General features: G+C 48.6%; 1 protein-coding gene across 9 annotated transcripts in view; it reads right to left on the bottom strand.

Moving 5' to 3' along the window:
• Positions 1 to 25483, bottom strand: part of OBSCN (obscurin, cytoskeletal calmodulin and titin-interacting RhoGEF) — a 134103-nt gene that overhangs the window by 79688 nt on the left and 28932 nt on the right. For all 9 annotated transcript variants that reach the window (XM_072784698.1, XM_072784694.1, XM_072784695.1 and 6 more), the window contains exons 10-16: positions 23192 to 23467; positions 11815 to 12090; positions 9599 to 9874; positions 7343 to 7618; positions 5127 to 5402; positions 2853 to 3128; positions 636 to 911 (exon numbers count right to left, since the gene is read on the bottom strand). In XM_072784698.1, the coding sequence (XP_072640799.1) occupies positions 636 to 911; positions 2853 to 3128; positions 5127 to 5402; positions 7343 to 7618; positions 9599 to 9874; positions 11815 to 12090; positions 23192 to 23467 (1932 nt within the window). The remainder of the gene's footprint in view (positions 1 to 635; positions 912 to 2852; positions 3129 to 5126; positions 5403 to 7342; positions 7619 to 9598; positions 9875 to 11814; positions 12091 to 23191; positions 23468 to 25483) is intronic.

Raw genomic sequence — 25483 nt, 5'->3', positions numbered from 1 at the left:
GGAGTTCTAACACGGGATATCCTAACTGAAGACAAAATGATACAGGACGAGCTTTGTGGAGACAGCTCCCGAACACACGCCTGTTGCACCACGGGTGCTTGGCTACCACTTCCATGCTCACTATTTCCTTGAGGCTCTGCCATGAGCATCTCTCTGGCCTCTGTGCAGAGAGGCTCCATACCCGTGTGCAAGGACAGAAGCACGCCCAGGACACCTAAAACCTCCATCACAAACACGCAGTGTCGAGATAATTCCAAGGATGACCGGGTGCCCGCGTGCTTGCCCTGGGTACTGGACTCCATACGTCTCTCGATGGTGAGAAACACCCAACGAGGCCTCTGGGAACCACTAGAGCATCCACAGGTGAGGACATCTGGTCAACTATGGCCGGGACACCAAATGGAGCCCAGGTGCAGGACGGCAAAGAACAACCGTGCATTCCGAACGAGTGGCTGAGGGTTGCCCACGGGGGGCCCATTCCCTTCAGTAAACCCTCGCCCGGCAACATCTCTGGGATCAGACACCAGACAGAAAGTGGCAGCTGGGAGGAAGGGACAGGAAAGCTCCCGGGTCCGTCTGGGCTGTGGGCTAGTGTGACCATCGCCTGTAATCCAGGCTATTCTCCGCGAACTGACCTGCGACGTCCAGGCGGAAGGACACCTTCTGGCCCCCGGCCTCGCAGCTGTACTCCCCGGCGTCGGCCCGCCCCGCCTGCTGCACCACCAGCCTCCTGCTGCAGCCCTGGGCCTCCACGTGCACCCTGGAGCTCGCACTCAGCTTCTTCCCGTCCTTGTACCACGTCACCTCCGTCCCGGCCTGGGCCACCTCGCAGCTCAGCGTGGCGCTGCCGCCCGCCTTGGCCTGCACCTCACTGCGTGCTGGCTGCTCCTTGGCAAACACCGGTGTAGGCTCTGGGGACACAGGGGGACATGCAGGGTCAGAGGCACCATCCAAGGGAGGAAGGCAGCACTGGGAGGAGAAAGATTACACGGGGCTGCAGGGGACTGGGAACGTCCCCAGGCTCTGCACCAGCCATGTGACTGGAGAAGCCCCATAGCTTCTCGACCATGAGGGACACGATTCATGTGCCCATCCCTCACTGCTCCGCAGGGGCCCCTAGACGTGGGGACCACACATCGCATCATGGCTCTACACACGCTTTCCAGGTGGGGGGGCGGGGGGCGGCACATTCTAAAAGTGTCCCACCTAGTCTGGTTCCAGGTGGGGCTAGAATGTTTATCACCGCCGCATGTGGGCCACCCAGTGAGGCACCTCCATTCTAGGCTGATCCACATGGGCTTGTCCAGGAGCAGACCGTATCTTCTCCTAGAACTCCGTGAGAGCTGCTCCAGTTGGGATCACACATCCTACAACTGCCCCATGTGGGCCCTCCAGGTGAGGACAGTACATTCTAACTCTGCTCCACATAGGCTGTTCCAGGGGCACCACACATCCCATCATTGCCCCACCTGGGCTGTTCCAGAGGGGAGTCTGGGACACTTCTGTGTACATGGACTCTGTGGTCATGATACATGGATTGTTCTACTTTCCCGGAGGACATTCGACATTTCTGTAGAGTTTGAAGGCAACTTTCCCCCGCTATGGTCTACAAAGCTTCCGAGTCTCCATGCCGTTTCCTATCTTAGTATTTTCAACTGGTGTCTATCTGGTGGAGTCCCTGTACTTCCCCCAGCATCTCTGTCACTGTCTGCGGACTCATGAGGCCTGGCACCTCCCCCAGTATTCCTGGGCTGCCCACTCCTGGTTGCTCCACTGTGGGGACACGGTTCATGTCTCTGCTCATTCACCAACAGTACTGTCTTTTCTCTACTCATTTTAAGGCACTCTTTCCTTAAAAGTTAGAGACTGACAACTATGTGTTTAAAGTTGTTTTCCCAAATCTGTGGCTTGCCTTTTCACTCTCTTATGGCCTCTTCAGAGGAATGAAATTCTCAATGCTAGTGTCATCACATATGTCTATCTCGTCCTATTGCATTCAGAGCTTTCAAGTTCTATGGAAGGAATCTTTCCTTACCCGAATCTTCAAACAACTGTGTGTCATCTGAAGGTTTCATGGTTGCTATCCTACCAGGACATGGCTTTTGGGTGTTGTGTGAATTCCATTACAGTTTAATTTTTTCCCAATTTTAAATGATTCAAGCACCGTTTATGAAAACAACTCCTCTCTCCTTATCGTATAGACATTGCAGTAAAAACAAACAAACCTGCGGTTCGGCAGGAGCCCGTGTATGCAAAACTCTGTTTCTGTTTTGTTTTGACCCCTTGATCTGCAAACTACCCCTGCACCGAGCTGCACAGATACCGCATATCCATGTGAAAAACAATATCCTGAAGCAACTAAGACAGGATAATCTAAAGTTTAGTTGAGATATTTCCAAATATGATTATATGGTCAAAACCTCCCCTATTGGTTTCAAGAAACTGAAATGTCTCTCGCTAAGAAGAACCCCGGACAGTGCCCCCCAGAAAAGCACAGTCACATAACCAAGGTGTGAGATGCTTAGTCTACTTGATGCCTCTACCCGAGCGTGGAGCACAGCCATCATCCTGGTCACCGAGGAACTCTGGGAGGGTTCTGTGCAGGTGCTCAGATGCATGACTAAGCATTAGGACGTGACAGCACCGCTCGGGGCGCAAAAACGGCCCTGTCACTGCACACACACACCCTTCTCATTAAACCTCCATCCGTCCAGCCATGGCTACGAAAATAGAAGGCAACAGGATGGCAGAGGTGAAAAGGTGAGGACGGATGCAGGGAGCAGCAGGGCCTACGGGGTGTGTAATGCAATCCCTTCATCACCTCCACACAAGACTCAGTTGGTGGAACTGACCTGCGACGTCCAGGCGGAAGGACACCTTCTGGCCCCCGGCCTCGCAGCTGTACTCCCCGGCGTCGGCCCGCCCCGCCTGCTGCACCACCAGCCTCCTGCTGCAGCCCTGGGCCTCCACGTGCACCCTGGAGCTCGCACTCAGCTTCTTCCCGTCCTTGTACCACGTCACCTCCGTCCCGGCCTGGGCCACCTCGCAGCTCAGCGTGGCGCTGCCGCCCGCCTTGGCCTGCACCTCACTGCGTGCTGGCTGCTCCTTGGCAAACACCGGTGTAGGCTCTGGGGACACAGGGGGACGCGTGATCAAAACCTTATCTAAGTCAAGATGCAGTACTGGGCGGTGCCTGGGTGGCTCAGGTCATGATCTCAGGGTCCTGGGATTGAGCTCTGCATCGGGGCGGGGCGGGGGCGGGGCGGGGGCGGGGGCGGGGGGGGGGCGGTTGTCCCTGCTCAGCAAGGAATCTGCTTCTCCCTCTCCCTCTGCTGCTCCCCCTGCTTGTGCTCTCTGAAATAAATAAAATCTTTAAAAAAAAAAAAAGGAAAAGATGCAGCACTGGGGAAGCGGGAGTACCCAGGAAGCTGGGATGTTCTCCAGGCTGGGCACCAGCTGTGTGGCCCTCAATCCCACATGGGTCCCTGCTCCCACCGACTCTGTGCCGACAGCTATTGGTGATGGGCTGGGGGGTAATGAAGCTGTACCTCTATCCCCCGTGTGATGCTTCCGACAGACTGGTGTCACCTTGCTCATACTTCGTCTCCCGTAGAGACCCTGAAATCCATGACAGACCTACACTATGAAGTGTTTCTACAGCCCCGGCCTGCTTTGCTATAGAACTTACGCTACCACGTAAAATGAGATAAGAGCACAGCTCCTTTCCTATTCTGTATAAGAAAGTCCACGAGCAAGAAGTGATTAAATTCCAGCATATCTGGAAGAATTCACCCGGCAAGCCTTTGGACTCACACGTGGATTCACAAAGACATTTTGTTACTGGCGCTACATCCCGGCGGGGCCGTTTGCATTGTCTACTTCTCCTAAGATTTTCTTGGAGAGAGAGGAAGAGAGAAAGCAAGCGGGGGGAGGGGGGCAGGCAGAGGGAGAAGGAGACCCCCGTTAAGCAGGGAGCCCGACACAGCTCGATCCTGGGAGCATGGGAACAGGACCTGAGCCGAAGGCAGACGCTTCACCCACAGACCCACCCGGGGAGCCCCACTGTTGACTTCATACATCAGTTTGATTTCCTTTCCTACAACCACTGGGACAACGTGTCATCACCATTCTGATTCTCTTGCATTAAATGGTGTCAGACTGTCTTAAACAGCAAGTCGAAAAGGCGCACAGCCGCCGTGGCGGTGTCCACGCACGCCCGCGGGTCACGATCTCCTGAGACAACAGCAGTCCACTGTGTGCGGCCCCAGGACCAGGGCGGGGCTGCGCTGACCCTCATCCGAGACACGGAACATAAAGACAAAGTCACAGGATTCTCTGAGAACCGGCCCGGGAGGCACAGCTCATGGACCCCCATCGCAGACCCTTTTTGCCAGTCGAGGGGGGGGCCGCCACCACAGCGCTCTGGGTCACAAGTGTGCCCATGGGCTGCGTACTCCTCTCCCTCTCTCAACCCTTGCCTCGGAATCCCACGGAGTTCTAACACGGGATATCCTAACTGAAGACAAAATGATACAGGACGAGCTTTGTGGAGACAGCTCCCGAACACACGCCTGTTGCACCACGGGTGCTTGGCTACCACTTCCATGCTCACTATTTCCTTGAGGCTCTGCCATGAGCATCTCTCTGGCCTCTGTGCAGAGAGGCTCCATACCCGTGTGCAAGGACAGAAGCACGCCCAGGACACCTAAAACCTCCATCACAAACACGCAGTGTCGAGATAATTCCAAGGATGACCGGGTGCCCGCGTGCTTGCCCTGGGTACTGGACTCCATACGTCTCTCGATGGTGAGAAACACCCAACGAGGCCTCTGGGAACCACTAGAGCATCCACAGGTGAGGACATCTGGTCAACTATGGCCGGGACACCAAATGGAGCCCAGGTGCAGGACGGCAAAGAACAACCGTGCATTCCGAACGAGTGGCTGAGGGTTGCCCACGGGGGGCCCATTCCCTTCAGTAAACCCTCGCCCGGCAACATCTCTGGGATCAGACACCAGACAGAAAGTGGCAGCTGGGAGGAAGGGACAGGAAAGCTCCCGGGTCCGTCTGGGCTGTGGGCTAGTGTGACCATCGCCTGTAATCCAGGCTATTCTCCGCGAACTGACCTGCGACGTCCAGGCGGAAGGACACCTTCTGGCCCCCGGCCTCGCAGCTGTACTCCCCGGCGTCGGCCCGCCCCGCCTGCTGCACCACCAGCCTCCTGCTGCAGCCCTGGGCCTCCACGTGCACCCTGGAGCTCGCACTCAGCTTCTTCCCGTCCTTGTACCACGTCACCTCCGTCCCGGCCTGGGCCACCTCGCAGCTCAGCGTGGCGCTGCCGCCCGCCTTGGCCTGCACCTCACTGCGTGCTGGCTGCTCCTTGGCAAACACCGGTGTAGGCTCTGGGGACACAGGGGGACATGCAGGGTCAGAGGCACCATCCAAGGGAGGAAGGCAGCACTGGGAGGAGAAAGATTACACGGGGCTGCAGGGGACTGGGAACGTCCCCAGGCTCTGCACCAGCCATGTGACTGGAGAAGCCCCATAGCTTCTCGACCATGAGGGACACGATTCATGTGCCCATCCCTCACTGCTCCGCAGGGGCCCCTAGACGTGGGGACCACACATCGCATCATGGCTCTACACACGCTTTCCAGGTGGGGGGGGGGGGGCGGCACATTCTAAAAGTGTCCCACCTAGTCTGGTTCCAGGTGGGGCTAGAATGTTTATCACCGCCGCATGTGGGCCACCCAGTGAGGCACCTCCATTCTAGGCTGATCCACATGGGCTTGTCCAGGAGCAGACCGTATCTTCTCCTAGAACTCCGTGAGAGCTGCTCCAGTTGGGATCACACATCCTACAACTGCCCCATGTGGGCCCTCCAGGTGAGGACAGTACATTCTAACTCTGCTCCACATAGGCTGTTCCAGGGGCACCACACATCCCATCATTGCCCCACCTGGGCTGTTCCAGAGGGGAGTCTGGGACACTTCTGTGTACATGGACTCTGTGGTCATGATACATGGATTGTTCTACTTTCCCGGAGGACATTCGACATTTCTGTAGAGTTTGAAGGCAACTTTCCCCCGCTATGGTCTACAAAGCTTCCGAGTCTCCATGCCGTTTCCTATCTTAGTATTTTCAACTGGTGTCTATCTGGTGGAGTCCCTGTACTTCCCCCAGCATCTCTGTCACTGTCTGCGGACTCATGAGGCCTGGCACCTCCCCCAGTATTCCTGGGCTGCCCACTCCTGGTTGCTCCACTGTGGGGACACGGTTCATGTCTCTGCTCATTCACCAACAGTACTGTCTTTTCTCTACTCATTTTAAGGCACTCTTTCCTTAAAAGTTAGAGACTGACAACTATGTGTTTAAAGTTGTTTTCCCAAATCTGTGGCTTGCCTTTTCACTCTCTTATGGCCTCTTCAGAGGAATGAAATTCTCAATGCTAGTGTCATCACATATGTCTATCTCGTCCTATTGCATTCAGAGCTTTCAAGTTCTATGGAAGGAATCTTTCCTTACCCGAATCTTCAAACAACTGTGTGTCATCTGAAGGTTTCATGGTTGCTATCCTACCAGGACATGGCTTTTGGGTGTTGTGTGAATTCCATTACAGTTTAATTTTTTCCCAATTTTAAATGATTCAAGCACCGTTTATGAAAACAACTCCTCTCTCCTTATCGTATAGACATTGCAGTAAAAACAAACAAACCTGCGGTTCGGCAGGAGCCCGTGTATGCAAAACTCTGTTTCTGTTTTGTTTTGACCCCTTGATCTGCAAACTACCCCTGCACCGAGCTGCACAGATACCGCATATCCATGTGAAAAACAATATCCTGAAGCAACTAAGACAGGATAATCTAAAGTTTAGTTGAGATATTTCCAAATATGATTATATGGTCAAAACCTCCCCTATTGGTTTCAAGAAACTGAAATGTCTCTCGCTAAGAAGAACCCCGGACAGTGCCCCCCAGAAAAGCACAGTCACATAACCAAGGTGTGAGATGCTTAGTCTACTTGATGCCTCTACCCGAGCGTGGAGCACAGCCATCATCCTGGTCACCGAGGAACTCTGGGAGGGTTCTGTGCAGGTGCTCAGATGCATGACTAAGCATTAGGACGTGACAGCACCGCTCGGGGCGCAAAAACGGCCCTGTCACTGCACACACACACCCTTCTCATTAAACCTCCATCCGTCCAGCCATGGCTACGAAAATAGAAGGCAACAGGATGGCAGAGGTGAAAAGGTGAGGACGGATGCAGGGAGCAGCAGGGCCTACGGGGTGTGTAATGCAATCCCTTCATCACCTCCACACAAGACTCAGTTGGTGGAACTGACCTGCGACGTCCAGGCGGAAGGACACCTTCTGGCCCCCGGCCTCGCAGCTGTACTCCCCGGCGTCGGCCCGCCCCGCCTGCTGCACCACCAGCCTCCTGCTGCAGCCCTGGGCCTCCACGTGCACCCTGGAGCTCGCACTCAGCTTCTTCCCGTCCTTGTACCACGTCACCTCCGTCCCGGCCTGGGCCACCTCGCAGCTCAGCGTGGCGCTGCCGCCCGCCTTGGCCTGCACCTCACTGCGTGCTGGCTGCTCCTTGGCAAACACCGGTGTAGGCTCTGGGGACACAGGGGGACGCGTGATCAAAACCTTATCTAAGTCAAGATGCAGTACTGGGCGGTGCCTGGGTGGCTCAGGTCATGATCTCAGGGTCCTGGGATTGAGCTCTGCATCGGGGCGGGGCGGGGGCGGGGGGGGGCGGTTGTCCCTGCTCAGCAAGGAATCTGCTTCTCCCTCTCCCTCTGCTGCTCCCCCTGCTTGTGCTCTCTGAAATAAATAAAATCTTTAAAAAAAAAAAAAGGAAAAGATGCAGCACTGGGGAAGCGGGAGTACCCAGGAAGCTGGGATGTTCTCCAGGCTGGGCACCAGCTGTGTGGCCCTCAATCCCACATGGGTCCCTGCTCCCACCGACTCTGTGCCGACAGCTATTGGTGATGGGCTGGGGGGTAATGAAGCTGTACCTCTATCCCCCGTGTGATGCTTCCGACAGACTGGTGTCACCTTGCTCATACTTCGTCTCCCGTAGAGACCCTGAAATCCATGACAGACCTACACTATGAAGTGTTTCTACAGCCCCGGCCTGCTTTGCTATAGAACTTACGCTACCACGTAAAATGAGATAAGAGCACAGCTCCTTTCCTATTCTGTATAAGAAAGTCCACGAGCAAGAAGTGATTAAATTCCAGCATATCTGGAAGAATTCACCCGGCAAGCCTTTGGACTCACACGTGGATTCACAAAGACATTTTGTTACTGGCGCTACATCCCGGCGGGGCCGTTTGCATTGTCTACTTCTCCTAAGATTTTCTTGGAGAGAGAGGAAGAGAGAAAGCAAGCGGGGGGAGGGGGGCAGGCAGAGGGAGAAGGAGACCCCCGTTAAGCAGGGAGCCCGACACAGCTCGATCCTGGGAGCATGGGAACAGGACCTGAGCCGAAGGCAGACGCTTCACCCACAGACCCACCCGGGGAGCCCCACTGTTGACTTCATACATCAGTTTGATTTCCTTTCCTACAACCACTGGGACAACGTGTCATCACCATTCTGATTCTCTTGCATTAAATGGTGTCAGACTGTCTTAAACAGCAAGTCGAAAAGGCGCACAGCCGCCGTGGCGGTGTCCACGCACGCCCGCGGGTCACGATCTCCTGAGACAACAGCAGTCCACTGTGTGCGGCCCCAGGACCAGGGCGGGGCTGCGCTGACCCCCATCCGAGACACGGAACATAAAGACAAAGTCACAGGATTCTCTGAGAACCGGCCCGGGAGGCACAGCTCATGGACCCCCATCGCAGACCCTTTTTGCCAGTCGAGGGGGGGGCCGCCACCACAGCGCTCTGGGTCACAAGTGTGCCCATGGGCTGCGTACTCCTCTCCCTCTCTCAACCCTTGCCTCGGAATCCCACGGAGTTCTAACACGGGATATCCTAACTGAAGACAAAATGATACAGGACGAGCTTTGTGGAGACAGCTCCCGAACACACGCCTGTTGCACCACGGGTGCTTGGCTACCACTTCCATGCTCACTATTTCCTTGAGGCTCTGCCATGAGCATCTCTCTGGCCTCTGTGCAGAGAGGCTCCATACCCGTGTGCAAGGACAGAAGCACGCCCAGGACACCTAAAACCTCCATCACAAACACGCAGTGTCGAGATAATTCCAAGGATGACCGGGTGCCCGCGTGCTTGCCCTGGGTACTGGACTCCATACGTCTCTCGATGGTGAGAAACACCCAACGAGGCCTCTGGGAACCACTAGAGCATCCACAGGTGAGGACATCTGGTCAACTATGGCCGGGACACCAAATGGAGCCCAGGTGCAGGACGGCAAAGAACAACCGTGCATTCCGAACGAGTGGCTGAGGGTTGCCCACGGGGGGCCCATTCCCTTCAGTAAACCCTCGCCCGGCAACATCTCTGGGATCAGACACCAGACAGAAAGTGGCAGCTGGGAGGAAGGGACAGGAAAGCTCCCGGGTCCGTCTGGGCTGTGGGCTAGTGTGACCATCGCCTGTAATCCAGGCTATTCTCCGCGAACTGACCTGCGACGTCCAGGCGGAAGGACACCTTCTGGCCCCCGGCCTCGCAGCTGTACTCCCCGGCGTCGGCCCGCCCCGCCTGCTGCACCACCAGCCTCCTGCTGCAGCCCTGGGCCTCCACGTGCACCCTGGAGCTCGCACTCAGCTTCTTCCCGTCCTTGTACCACGTCACCTCCGTCCCGGCCTGGGCCACCTCGCAGCTCAGCGTGGCGCTGCCGCCCGCCTTGGCCTGCACCTCACTGCGTGCTGGCTGCTCCTTGGCAAACACCGGTGTAGGCTCTGGGGACACAGGGGGACATGCAGGGTCAGAGGCACCATCCAAGGGAGGAAGGCAGCACTGGGAGGAGAAAGATTACACGGGGCTGCAGGGGACTGGGAACGTCCCCAGGCTCTGCACCAGCCATGTGACTGGAGAAGCCCCATAGCTTCTCGACCATGAGGGACACGATTCATGTGCCCATCCCTCACTGCTCCGCAGGGGCCCCTAGACGTGGGGACCACACATCGCATCATGGCTCTACACACGCTTTCCAGGTGGGGGGGGGGGGGCGGCACATTCTAAAAGTGTCCCACCTAGTCTGGTTCCAGGTGGGGCTAGAATGTTTATCACCGCCGCATGTGGGCCACCCAGTGAGGCACCTCCATTCTAGGCTGATCCACATGGGCTTGTCCAGGAGCAGACCGTATCTTCTCCTAGAACTCCGTGAGAGCTGCTCCAGTTGGGATCACACATCCTACAACTGCCCCATGTGGGCCCTCCAGGTGAGGACAGTACATTCTAACTCTGCTCCACATAGGCTGTTCCAGGGGCACCACACATCCCATCATTGCCCCACCTGGGCTGTTCCAGAGGGGAGTCTGGGACACTTCTGTGTACATGGACTCTGTGGTCATGATACATGGATTGTTCTACTTTCCCGGAGGACATTCGACATTTCTGTAGAGTTTGAAGGCAACTTTCCCCCGCTATGGTCTACAAAGCTTCCGAGTCTCCATGCCGTTTCCTATCTTAGTATTTTCAACTGGTGTCTATCTGGTGGAGTCCCTGTACTTCCCCCAGCATCTCTGTCACTGTCTGCGGACTCATGAGGCCTGGCACCTCCCCCAGTATTCCTGGGCTGCCCACTCCTGGTTGCTCCACTGTGGGGACACGGTTCATGTCTCTGCTCATTCACCAACAGTACTGTCTTTTCTCTACTCATTTTAAGGCACTCTTTCCTTAAAAGTTAGAGACTGACAACTATGTGTTTAAAGTTGTTTTCCCAAATCTGTGGCTTGCCTTTTCACTCTCTTATGGCCTCTTCAGAGGAATGAAATTCTCAATGCTAGTGTCATCACATATGTCTATCTCGTCCTATTGCATTCAGAGCTTTCAAGTTCTATGGAAGGAATCTTTCCTTACCCGAATCTTCAAACAACTGTGTGTCATCTGAAGGTTTCATGGTTGCTATCCTACCAGGACATGGCTTTTGGGTGTTGTGTGAATTCCATTACAGTTTAATTTTTTCCCAATTTTAAATGATTCAAGCACCGTTTATGAAAACAACTCCTCTCTCCTTATCGTATAGACATTGCAGTAAAAACAAACAAACCTGCGGTTCGGCAGGAGCCCGTGTATGCAAAACTCTGTTTCTGTTTTGTTTTGACCCCTTGATCTGCAAACTACCCCTGCACCGAGCTGCACAGATACCGCATATCCATGTGAAAAACAATATCCTGAAGCAACTAAGACAGGATAATCTAAAGTTTAGTTGAGATATTTCCAAATATGATTATATGGTCAAAACCTCCCCTATTGGTTTCAAGAAACTGAAATGTCTCTCGCTAAGAAGAACCCCGGACAGTGCCCCCCAGAAAAGCACAGTCACATAACCAAGGTGTGAGATGCTTAGTCTACTTGATGCCTCTACCCGAGCGTGGAGCACAGCCATCATCCTGGTCACCGAGGAACTCTGGGAGGGTTCTGTGCAGGTGCTCAGATGCATGACTAAGCATTAGGACGTGACAGCACCGCTCGGGGCGCAAAAACGGCCCTGTCACTGCACACACACACCCTTCTCATTAAACCTCCATCCGTCCAGCCATGGCTACGAAAATAGAAGGCAACAGGATGGCAGAGGTGAAAAGGTGAGGACGGATGCAGGGAGCAGCAGGGCCTACGGGGTGTGTAATGCAATCCCTTCATCACCTCCACACAAGACTCAGTTGGTGGAACTGACCTGCGACGTCCAGGCGGAAGGACACCTTCTGGCCCCCGGCCTCGCAGCTGTACTCCCCGGCGTCGGCCCGCCCCGCCTGCTGCACCACCAGCCTCCTGCTGCAGCCCTGGGCCTCCACGTGCACCCTGGAGCTCGCACTCAGCTTCTTCCCGTCCTTGTACCACGTCACCTCCGTCCCGGCCTGGGCCACCTCGCAGCTCAGCGTGGCGCTGCCGCCCGCCTTGGCCTGCACCTCACTGCGTGCTGGCTGCTCCTTCGCAAACTCCACAGAGGGCTCTGGGGAGAAAGTGGGATGTACAGTTTAAGAGACTCAGAGCTGGTACCGCTTAGGTCACAGAAATGAAAGCTTCACTATTCACTAAATTTACTCCTGGGAGTAAATGCCATCATGTGCATTGCAGGGTGCTGTCATTTGTTTGTAAACATGTGTCTCTCATCTTGGATCCCTAGTGTACATTTGAAGGTTTCTGACTTATGAGCAATTTTTCAGGCTGGTGCAAGGGGTGGAGGCTCTTTGGTCACCTGTCCCTCCTAATTCATTGTCCTTCCCACGCTACAGCCAGACCTCATGGGCAGGTGCAGTGGTTCACTCCTGTACCCCCAGCATATGGTGTGCCTACCAAACATGTCTTATCAAGGTGTAACTCCCATGTAAATTGCAGTAATGTTGTTTGCACAACCCAGTGATGTTTATTGTGCTTGTTTCCACATAAACAAAGTATCAACCAACAGAACATGTCTAGTTCCCCACTCACTACTAACCATCCTCAGAAGTAACCACTATCCTGAGCTTTCCCACCATCAATCATTTTTTCCAGGTCTTTTACTTCACATGAATGCATACTATATTGTGTGTTTTTTGGGTCTGGTTTGGTTTTTTTCCATTGACACAATGTGAGATGCACCCAGGTTGTTCCACTGATGGATGGTTTTCCATTGTATGAGCGCCTCAGTTTATTTTATTTTTCCTGTGTCTCTTCTGGTTCATTTTGGATGTTTCCAATTTGGGGATATGATGAATAGCACTGCTATGAATGGTCTTTTGGGGGAACACAAAACTGCTGGAACATAGTTATGGTACATTTGGCTTTAATAGGTATTTCCAAAGAGTTTTCAGAAATGATTGTGCCAACTTACACTACCACCAGCAGGGCATGAGAGTTCCAATTCTCTACATCCTTACCAACACCTGAAATCACCTTTTTAAAAAAAACATCGTGTATCTCCCATTAAACTCAAGTGCATACATACAGAATCTCAGAGATTCTATGTTCTAGAGGCGGTCAGCCATGCATACAATCATTGGCACAACTCATGTGAATGGTGGCCCACGTCATGCAGGCACCAGGCACCATGGTGGTGGCTGGGAATGTGACAGTCAGAACACAGTCTACTGAGGCAGACAGAAAGACAAGCACATCAGCCATGACAGCAGTGATGCAGTGCTGTGGTGAAGTTAAATGTGGGAACACACATGAAAGAAGGGACTGATGGGGCCCTTATGCTCTGTACTCAGGGCAAACCTCACTATGCGGTGATGAATGATTAAAGCCTGGGGGAGACATTTTTTTTAAAAAAGATTTCATTTATTTATTAGAGACACAAAGAGAGAGAGAGAGAGAGAGAGAGAGAGAGAGAGGCAGAGACACAGGCAGAGGGAGAAGCAGGTTTCACGCAGGGTGCCCAATGCGGGACTCGATCCCAGGAATCCAGGATCATGCCCTGGGCTGAAGGTGGTGCTAATCTGCTGAGCAACTGGGGCTGCCCTGGGGGAGACGTTCTAAGAGGTGAGCCCAGGGCCAGGCTCTTCTTCAGGGATGCATGTGAAATGATTTAGGGTGGTACAAGGGAACCACTCTGGGATGTGGGGTCACACTGGCCCTGCTGTGTCTGGGTATGATATGATAATGACAATCAAGGCACAGAGCAGCTACTGAGAAACAGGGAGACCACCAGCATGTGCACACCTGTGTGCATAGAGGGGTGAAGTTAGAGGTTGAGACGCCAGGTCTCCAGAGAAGAGGGACTGTGCAGAATGCAGCTGCCACTCAGCCATGTTCCCCACAAGGGGTTTGATGAGTTCTAAAGCTGTCTGCCCAGGAGACTATGAAGCCCAGCAGAAAACTTCTGAAAACCAGAGCAAGGATCACACTCTGGCCCCTTGCATCCCAGGGAAACAAAGATTAGCACTGAGGATCTGCCAGGAAAGGGGCCTTACCCACACTCAAGTGTCTACAGGAGTGCCAGGAGGACTATGCCCAGGGTTGGGGCACACTCAGACACAAAACTCTCATCAAAATTGCAAGGAAGCCCCAAATCAGCATGGTTCTGGAATGGGCCAAAGTTTAGTAGTCCTCTCCCTGCCTTGCACAGGAAGGAGCAACCTTCTTTCTGGAATAAGATACCATCACCCATATCCAGCAAGTTTTCTTTTCTTTTTTTTTAATAATAAATTTATTTTTTATTGGTGTTCAATTTGCCAACATACAGAATAACACCCAGTGCTCATTCAGTCAACTACCCCCCCCTCAGTGCCTGCCACCCAGTCACCCCCAACCCCCGCCCTCCTCCCCTTCCACCGCCCTTAGTTCGTTTCCCAGAGTTAGGAGTCTTTCATGTTCTGTCTCCCTTTCTGATATTTCCTACCCATTTCTTCTCCCTTCCCTTCTATTCCCTTTCACTATTATTTATATTCCCCAAATGAATGAGACCATATAATGTTTGTCCTTCTCCAATTGACTTATTTCACTCAGCATAATACTCTCCAGTTCCATCAACGTTGAAGCAAATGGTGGGTATTTGTCATTTCTAATGGCTGAGTAATATTCCATTGTATACATAAACCACATCTTCTTTATTCACTCATCTTTTGATGGACACCGAGGCTCCTTCCACAGTTTGACTATTGTGGACATTGCTGCTAGAAACATCGGGGTGCAGGTGTCCCGGCGTTTCATACCAGCAAGTTTTCTCATCCAATGTCTGACAGTCCATTGAAATGTTGCTGGTGTGCCAAGGAGAGTAGTAAATAGAAAACAAAAAACCAAACAAACAAAACAACCCCCCCCAAAAAAAACAGGACAGTATGAGATGATTGATTTTTTATGGCTTTTCAGACTGGGATGTAGCCATGATTAAAACTGTTTTAAAATGAAATTTTAAAAAATTAATCAAAAATGAAAAATTTATAATTTTTCAGATAAAAATTCCAGAAAAATTTCCAGAGTCTGAAAGCTATAAGAAAACAAACGGAAGATACATTACTTGAAAATAGTAAACACGCTACAACTGGGAAGGAGAACACATTACATATAGAAGAAGAGAATATAAGACATTAGGAAGGCAGAGGAGGGGGCAAGATGGCAGAAGAATAGGGTCCCCAAGTCACCTGTCTCCACCAACTTACCTAGATAACTTTCAAATCATCCTGAAAACCTACGAATTCAATCTGAGATTCAAAGAGAGAACAGCTGGAATGCTACAGTGAGAAGAGTTCACGCTTCTATCAAGGTAGGAAGACGGAAAAAAATAAAGAAATAAAAAGCATCCAAGGGGAAGGGGCCCCGCGAGGAGCCGGGCTAAGGCCGGGGCGAGTGTCCCCAGGACAGGAGAGCCCCGTCCCAGAGAAACAGGAGCTGCACCAATCTTCCCGGATGGAAAGGTGCTCACAGGGAGTTAGAGCAGGATGCCAGGAGGGCGGGGATGCCCTCGGGCTCCCTGGGACACTAACAGACACCTGCGCCCCGGGGAGAGCCGCCGAGCTCCCTAAGGGCTGCAGCGTGCGCACAGCTGGGCCCAGGAGCAGCTCGGAGGTGGCTCGGCATGGAGGGGGCTGCGCGGTCCCCGGAGCACAATTCCAGTGGCTCGGGCCCAGGAGCCCAGGGCACTGTGGGACACAGCCCAGGATCTGGGGCTCCCCCGGGACAGGCAGAGACCGAGAGGGCACAGGACACCAAGAACGCTCCTGCCACTGGGCGACTCTGAGCTGTACAGATAAGCGGCCCCGGCCCATGGAGCATCCAGGCCCCTGTGAACTGGGAGCTGAGGTAGCTACTGCGGAAGCTGACTCCAGGGCAGGAGAGCTGGCCGCCGCCACTGTTGTTGATCCTCCTGGGGCCTCACAGGATAAACAACCCCCACTGAGCCTCACAGTAGCCTCACAGGATAAACATCTCCCACTGACCCAAGCACCAGGAAGGGGGCTGAGCAGCTCCCCCAGGTGCTCACACCTGAGAATCAGCACAGCAGGCCCCTCCCACAGAAGACCACCTAGAAGGACAGGGGAAAAGCAAGTTATTGACCAAGGAGGACTGGAAAGTTCCAGCGGAAGTCGAGGGATTTACAGTATATAGAAACACAGGATACTCCCCCTTCTTTTTGGTTTTCTGTTTGCTTCCCTACCCCCTATTTTTTTCTTTTCTCTTTTTGTTCTTCTTTTTTTCTTTTCTTTTTTCCCTTCTCGCTTTTTCTCCTTTTCCCAGTACAACTTGTTTTTGCACACTCTGCACTGAGCAAAATGGCTAGAAGGAAAAACTCACTTCAAAAGAAAGAATCAGAAACAGTCCTCTCTCCCACAGAGTTACAAAATTTGGATTACAATTCAATGTCAGAAAGCCAATTCAGAAGCACTATTATAAAGCTACTGGTGGCTCCAGAAAAAAGCAAAAGGATTCAAGAGACTTCATGACCACAGAATTTAGATCTAATCAGAGAGAAATTAAAAATCAATAAAATTAGATGCAATCCAAACTAGAGGTCCTAATGACGAGAGTTAATGAGGTAGAAGAATGAGTGAGTGACATAGAAGACAAGTTGATGGCAAGGAGGGAAACTGAGTAAAAAAGAGAAAAACAATTAAGAGATCATGAGGATAGGTTAAGGGAAATAAATGACAGCCTCAGAAGGAAAAATCTACATTTAATTGGGGTTCCCAAGGGTGCCGAAAGGGACAGAGGTCCAGAATATGTATTTGTATTTGAACAAATCATAGTGACAACTTCCCAAATTTGGGGAGGAAACAGGCATTCAGATCCAGGAAATAGAGAGATTCCCCCCTAGAATCAATAAAATCCGCTCAACTCCTCGAAATTTAATAGTGAAACTTGCAAATTCCAAAGATAAAGAGAAGATCCTTAAAGCAGCAAGAGACAAGAGATCCCTAACTTTTATGGGGAGAAATATTAGATTAACAGCAGACCTCTCCACAGGGACCTGGCAGGCCGGAAAGGGTGGCAGGATACATTCAGGGTCCTAAATGAGAAGAACATGCAGCCAAGAATAACTTATCCAGAAAGACTCTCATTCAGAATAGCAGGAGAGGTAAAGAGCTTCCAAGATAGGCAGAAACCAAAAGAATATGTGTCTACCAAGCCAGCTCTGCAAGAAATAATAAGGGGGATTCTGTAATAGAAAGAGGAAGTCCAAGGGAACAATCCACAAGAACAGGGACTGAATAGGTATCATGATGACACTAAATTCATATCTTTCAATAGTAACTCTGAACGTGAATGGGCTTAATGACCCAATTAAAGGCGCAGGGTTTCAGACAGGATAAAAAAGCAAGACTCATCTATTTGCTGTCTACAAGATCCTCATTTTAGACATAAGGACAACTACAGCCTTAAAATAAAAGGTTGGAGAACCATGTACCATTCAAATGGTCCTCAAAAGAAAGCAGGGGTAGCCATCCTTATATCAGATAAAATAAACTTTATCCCGAACACTGTAGTAACAGATTAAGAGGGACACTCTATCATACTTAAAGGATCTATCCAACAAGAGGACCTAACAATCATCAATATTTATGCCCCGAATGTGGGAGCTGCCAAGTATATCAATTAATAACCAAAGTTAAGACATACTTAGATAATAATACACTTATACTTGGTGACTTGACTGTAGCACTTTCTACATTTGACAGGTCTTCTAAGCGCACAACATCTCCAAAGAAAGAAGAGCTTTAAATGATACACTGGACTAGATGGATTTCACAGATATTCACAGAACTTTACATCCAAATACAATAGAATACACATTCTTCTCAAGTGCACATGGAACTTTCTCCAGAATAGACCACATACTGGGTCACAAATCGGGTCTGAACTGATACCAAAAGATTGGGATCATCCCCTGAATATTTTCAGACCATAATGCTTTGATATTAGAACTAAATGACAAGAAGAAGTTCGGAAGGATTTCAAACACGTGGAGGTTAAGGACCATCTGCTAAAAGATGAAAGGGTCAACAAGGAAATTAGAGAAGAATTAAAAAGATTCATGGAAACTAATGAGAATGAAGATACAACCATTCAAAATCTTTGGGATACAGCAAAAGTAGTCCTGAGGGGGAAATACATCGCAATGCAAGCATCCATCCAAAAACTGGAAGGAACTCAAATACAAAAGCTAACCTTACACCTAAAGGAGCTAGAGATAAAACAGCAGATGGACCCTACACCCAGCAGAAGAGAGTTAATTAAGATTCGAGCAGATCTCACGGAAATAGAGATCAGAAGAACTGTGGAACAGATCAACAGAACCAGGAGCTGATTCTTTGAAAGAATTAATAAGATAGATAAACCATTAGCCAGCCTTATTAAAAAGAAGAGAGAGAAGACTCAAATTAATAAAATCATGAATGAGAAAGGAGAGATCACTACCAACACCAAGGAAATACAAATGACTTTTAAAACACATTATGAGCAGCTATACGCCAATAAATTAGGCAATCTAGAAGAAATGGACGCATTCCTGGAAAGCCACAAACTACCAAAACTGGAACAGGAAGAAATAGAAAACCTGAACAGGCCAATAACCAGGGAGGAAATTGAAGCAGTCATCAAAAACCTCCCAAGACACAAAAGTTCAGGGCCAGATGGCTTCCCAGGGGAATTCTTTCAAACGTTTAAAGAAGAAATCGTACCTATTCTACTAAATCTGTTCCAAAAGATAGAAAGAGATGGAATACTTCCAAACTTGTTCTATGAGGCCAGCATCACCTTAGTTCCAAAACCAAAGACCCCACCAAAAAGGAGAATTATAGACCAATATCTCTGATGAATACAGATGCAAAAACTGTCAACAGGATACTAGCCAATAGGATCCAACAGTACATTAAGAGATTATTCACCATGACCAAGTGGGATTTATCCCTAGGATGCAAAGCTGGTTATGTGATAAACCATATCAACAAGAGAAAAAACAAGAACCATAAGATCCTCTCAATAGATGCTGAGAAAGCATTTGACAAACTACAGCATCCATTCCTGATCAAAACTCTTCAGAGTGTAGGGATAGAGGGAACTTTCCTCAGCATCTTAAAAGTCATCTACAAACAGCCCACAGCAAATATCATTCTCAATGGGGAAACACTAGGAGCCTTTCCCCTAAGATCAGGAACAAGACAGGGATGTCCACTCTCACCACTGCTATTCAACAGAGTACTAGAAGTCCTAGCCTCAGCAATCAGGCAACTAAAAGAAATAAAGGTCATTCAAATTGACAAAGAAGAAGTCAAACTCTCCCTCTTGGCAGATGGCATGATACTGTACTTGAAAACCCAAAAGCCTCCACCCCAAGATTGCTAGAACTCATACAGCAATTTGGCAGTGTGGCAGGATACAAAATCAATGCCCAGAAATCAGTGGCATTTCTAGACACTAACAATGAGACTGAAGAAAGAGAAATTAAGGAGTCAATCCCATTTACAATTGCACCCAAAAGCATAAGATACCTAGGAAGAAACCTAACCAAAGAGGTAAAGAATCTATACCCTAAAAACTATAGAACACTTCTGAAGGAAATTGAGGAAGACACAAAGAGATGGAAAAATATTCCATGTTCATGGATTGGCAGAATTAATATTGTGAAAATGTCAATGTTGCCCAGGGCAATTGACACGTTTAATGCAATCCCTATCAAAATACCATGGACTTTCTTCAGAGAGTTAGAGACTGAAGAAAGAGAAATTAAGGAGTCAATCCCATTTACAATTGCACCCAAAAGCATAAGATACCTAGGAAGAAACCTAACCAAAGAGGTAAAGAATCTATACCCTAAAAACTATAGAACACTTCTGAAGGAAATTGAGGAAGACACAAAGAGATGGAAAAATATTCCATGTTCATGGATTGGCAGAATTAATATTGTGAAAATGTCAATGTTGCCCAGGGCAGAACAAATTATTTTAAGATTTGTGTGGAATCAGAAAAGACCCCAAATAGCCAGGGGAATTTTAAAAAAGAAAACCATATCTGGGGGCATCACAATGCCAGATTTCAGGTTGTACTACAAAGCTGTGGTCATCAAGACAGTGTGGTACTGGCACAAAAACAGACAAATAGATCAAAGGAACAGAAAAGAGGATCCAGAAGTGGACCCTCAAATTTATGGTCAACTAATATTCAACAAAGCAGGAAAGACTATCCACTGGAAAAAAATAAAGTTTCTTCAATAAATGGTGCTGGGAAAATTGGACATCCACATGCAAAAGAATGAAAATGGACCATTCTCTTACACCGTACACAAAGATAAAGTCAAAATGGATTAAAGATCTACTGAGACAAGATTCCATCAGAATCCTAGAGGACAACACAGGCAACACCCTTTTTGAACTTGGCCACAGCAACTTCTTGCAGGATACATCCATGAAGGCAAGAGAAACAAAAGCAAAAATGAACTATTGGGACTTCATCAAGATAAGCAGCTTTTGCACAGCCAAAGAAACAGTGAACAAAACTAAAAGACAACCAAAAGAATTGCAGAAGATATTTCCAAATGATGTATCAGATAAAGGGCTATTATCCAAGATCTATAAAGAACTTCTTAAACTCAACAGCAAAAAAAAACAAACAATCCAAACAGGAAATGGGCAAAAGACATGAACAGAAATCTCACAGAGGAAGACAGACGTGACCAACAAGCACATGAGAAAATGCTCTGCATCACTTGCCATCAGGGAAATACAAATCAAAACCACAATGAGATACCACCTCACACCAGTGAGAACGGGGAAAATTAACAAGACGGGAAACAACAAATGCTGGTAAGGATGTGGAGAAAGGGGAACCCTCTTGCACTGTTGGTGGGAATGGGAACTGGTGCAGCCACTCTGGAAAACTGTGTGGAGGTTCCTCAAAGAGTTAAAAATAGATCTGCCCTACGACTCAGCAATTGCACTGCTGAGGATTTACCCCAAAGGTAGAGATGCAGTCACATGCCGGGACACCTGCACCCCAATGTTTCTAGCAGCAATGTCCACAATAGCCAAACTGTGGAAGGAGCCTCGGTGTCCATCAAAAGATGAATGGATAAAGAAGATGTGGTCTATGTATAAAATGGAATATTACTCAGCCATTAGAAATGACAAATACCCACCATTTGCTTCGACGTGGATGGAACGGGAGGGTACTATGCTGAGTGAAATAAGTCAATCGGAGAAGGACATACATTATATGGTCTCATTCATTTGGGGAATATAAAAAATAGTGAAAGAGAATAAAGGGGAAAGGAGAGAAAATGAGTGGTAAATATCAGAAAGGGAGAGAGAACATGAGAGACTCTTAACTCTGGAAAATGAACAAGGGGTGGTAGAAAGGTAGGTGGGCAGGGGGTGGGGGTGACTGGGTGACAGGCACTGAGGGGGACACTTGATTGGATGAGCAATGGGTGTCATGCCATATGTTGGCAAATTTAATTCTAATAAAAAAATTACAATTCAAAAAAAAAGACATTAGGAAGGCAAGTCAGCATAATGTCCAGAATTAAGCAGAGAGAGAAAAATAGTTAAAAGGCAGCAAGAAAGATGCATACAAGACATGTAGGGAAACACAGAAAGGTCGAATAAAATGTTAACCAATTTCAGACAGAGAGAGAGATGGGACAGATCAGAGAAAAGCCAAGCCTATGGTTAAGGAGAACATAAACCCACACATTCAAGAGGATCTGCAGCCCCAACCAGTTTGAGTATAAAGGAAACCACACTAAGGTTCATCAAAGTAAAAGTACTGAAAGCCAGAAGCAAAAACAGTATCTTGAAGGCAATAGAAGAAGAAAATTTTTTTTAATTTTAAAAAGGCAATGAAAGAAAGAAAGAAAGAAAGAGAGAGAGAGAGAAAGAGAGAAAGAAAGAAAGAGAAAGAAAGAAAGAAAGAAAGAAAGAAAGAAAGAAAGAAAGAAAGAAAGAAAGAAAGAAAGAAAGAAAAAAGATCCTTGAAGGAACATAACAGATCTGACAATTGATAGCTTAAGAGAAAATATGGAACCCAGAAGACAATGGAATATCTTTATTTTTTTAATCCACCAAGAGATTTATGAGTTTCATGTCACTGTAAGTGATTTTTAAATCACTGACAATTTTCTATGTATCACTTTTAATGCATATGTACTTTCTTTTTTAAATTTAAATTCAATTTGCCAACATATAGCACCCAGTGCTTATCCCATCAAGTGCCCTCCTCAGTGCCCATCACACAGTCACCCCATCCCCCCTACCTCCATTTCTGCCACCCTTTGTTTCCCAGAGTTAGGAGTCTCTCATGGTTTGTCTCCCTCTCTAATTTTTCCCGATATCTTCAAAATACTAAAATATGCGCAGTTGACACTTAACAACATAGGGGTTAGGGGTGCTGACTCCCCATGCAGTCAAAAATCTGTGTATAACTTTTGTTCCTCTGAAATATAACTACTAATAACCTACTGTTGACTGGAAGCCTTACTGATGATATAAACTGTCAACTAACACACACTTTGTATAGTATATGTATTACAGATTGAAGTAGGCTACAGGCAAGAAAATGTTATTAAAATCGTTAGGAAAACATTTATATACTATACTGTATGTATCATAAAAGTGGACCTGCGGAGTTCACATCCCTGTTGTTCAAGAGTGACTGTATTTACATATGAGGAGCTGCTACAATGTAACCTGATACCCAGAGAAAATAGCCCTCAGAATTGAAGACAAAATAAATGTTTTCACATAAGCAAAAAACAAAGAAAAAAAAGAGCACCAGAAGACGTGCTTAAAATAAATACTGGTGCGAGCTCTTCAGGCAGAAAACATAAATAAATAATCTCAGAATACTGAGCCCAAATCCTGGCTCAGTCTTCTGACTGTGTGAACTTTCGCAAGTTATAGAATTTTCTTAGCCTCATGTTAAAATGTGAATTATCAGAATTCCTCCTCTGAGGTTGTTGCAATGTTTACACAAGTGAAAAGACAAAAAGCACTCATAAAATACAGTCAAGGACATGTCATTAATACCTGCTGACTGCTCCATGGGAAACTTTGTGAAAAAACAGGCCGCTAGACATCACCTGCATATACCCCACTCCCTGATAACTACCCTAAGGAGAAGAAACACCTCAAGGCACTTACCTGTGACATCCAGGCGGAAGGACACCTTCTGGCCCCCGGCCTCGCAGCTGTACTCCCCGGCGTCGGCCCGCCCCGCCTGCTGCACCACCAGCCTCCTGCTGCAGCCCTGGGCCTCCACGTGCACCCTGGAGCTCGCACTCAGCTTCTTCCCGTCCTTGTACCACGTCACCTCCGTCCCGGCCTGGGCCACCTCGCAGCTCAGCGTGGCGCTGCCGCCCGCCTTGGCCTGCACTTCACTGCGTGCTGGCTGCTCCTTGGCAAACACCGCAGAGGGCTCTGGGGACACAGGGGGACAATCAAATACCTAGAACCAGATGAGGGTCTACCTTCTGGATGCCAACCCCAGGATGCCAAGGCCACAAGCCTGCTCTGCTCTGAGCACCCTCTACATGGAGAACCCCACACTCTAAAGACACATAAAGCAAGAAATAGCTTAGTTCTCAGAATGTGAAGACAAGTCAAATAATTTCCAGGTAGATGAGTGTTACAATTCAGGATTTTGGCATTTATCATCTGTGATCCCATAACTCTCCTAACCTATGGAGGCATACCCTATTGCCTGCACGTCAAAGCACAGGTATTTTCAGGGAGAATTTCCTGTGCACTGTTACCATCAATGGATGACACCCAAGTCACAAGAACACAGACACAACTTCTAATTTAGCCTGTAGATTCTAGCAAGCCAATCACCATCCTCATAATCAAACCCTGGCCTTAGGACTGGGCATGGTTTTTATCAATTTACTTCTTTACCTTCATGTCACATTACTTCTCGGACCCACTCTGTCACTCTAGACTAAATTTTTTTCCTTTGAACATCTATTCATCAGCAATTTTTTCCAGCTAGCTTTTGTGAGTGGTAAATTCTCTTCATTAGCTTGCTGAAAGCATCTTTATTTCACTCGAACTTTTGAATGATGGTTTAGCTGGATACAGAATTCTAGTTGACTGTTCTCTTCCCCCAGAACATTAAAGATGATCTTCGTTGCCGTTGACAAGGATAACTGTCCTCCCATTGATCTTTGTTTTTCTGTGGTTCACTAGGATGCATATAGCTGGAAATTTATTTTTCCTACATTTCCCATGATCACTTGGGAGTCCTGAAGCTTAGCATTCACATCTTCAACTGCTGCTAAAAGTTCTCTGCATGATGGCCTTCAGACTTTTAACTTCTCATTCTCTCCAGTCTCTCCTAAAAGTCCTTTTGGACATACACCTGGCCAACTGCTTCTCTTCTCTACATCTGTCCTTTTTTTGTTTGTTTGTTTCTGTGTTCCACTCTGTGTAACTTCTCCTAAATCTATCTTCCAATTCAGTGATTTTTCTGTCTAATGTGTTATTTATTACTTCACTAAGTTGTTCATTCTGAATGCTGTGTTTCCCATTCAAGAAGCTTCACTTGCTGCTTCTTTGAATCTGCCTGTTCTTATTATTATTTTACTTTTTTCTTGCTTTTTCAAGACTCCCATAATACTCATCTTCAGTGTGCTGCTTCATCATCTGAGGTCCCTGGGGGGTCTAATCCCAATTTTTTCTGTGACTTCCAACTCTCTTCTATATAGGATTGTTCCTCCGGTGCTTAGATACATTTTATTGTGAGTGCATCTGATGTGGTGTCCTTTGCCATGTGGCTCTGGTGGTGGGGTAACCCTCCTGGTACTCTTACCATTGCCAGGCACTCCAGGAGTACCACTGGCCCGGAGCCCCATTTGTAGGTTAACTTCTCAGTCTGGGGTCCCTAGTATTATAAATTGAAATCTCAATCCCAAGTGAGAAATACTTTCCTATTTCTTAGAGGGAACTTTTCCCACCTGAGCCAAGGAAGATGTACAAGTCTCCTGTGACCTCCCTGGGCTGCAGGAGATTGCTCTTCTGGTCCACTTTTTCTTTAATGATGTAGTTCTAGAAGGTTTCCATCTCTTTATGCTGATCTCCGCTCCACTTCCTATTTCTTCTCATGCCTATTTGCAAGCTGGTAAGTCAGACCCAGGTCCCTGGGACCCAAACTCCCCGCAGCAACTGTGCACCAACTCATCACCCACTGCTTTAGTTTCTTTAGTGCCTCCTCCTCTCTAGCACCTCGAAATGTCCCTTTTTTTTTCTCCTTGCCAGTCCATTAAATTGACCTGACTTTGTTACATTCTGCCTACCATTTTGAGATGTCCATAGTGGGAGAGTTTTCAAACTATAGAAGTCCACAGTACTGCTGGAACCTGAAATCCAGAGGGGGTGCTTTTAACTCTACCTTTCCAATTTCAACTACTAGAGACTCTGCTTTGAGAACACCTCTCT

The sequence above is a fragment of the Canis lupus genome, chromosome 18 (genome assembly GCF_048164855.1).
Source record: "Canis lupus baileyi chromosome 18, mCanLup2.hap1, whole genome shotgun sequence".
Taxonomy (NCBI): domain Eukaryota; kingdom Metazoa; phylum Chordata; class Mammalia; order Carnivora; family Canidae; genus Canis; species Canis lupus.
This window is presented reverse-complemented; position numbering and strand designations above follow the sequence as displayed.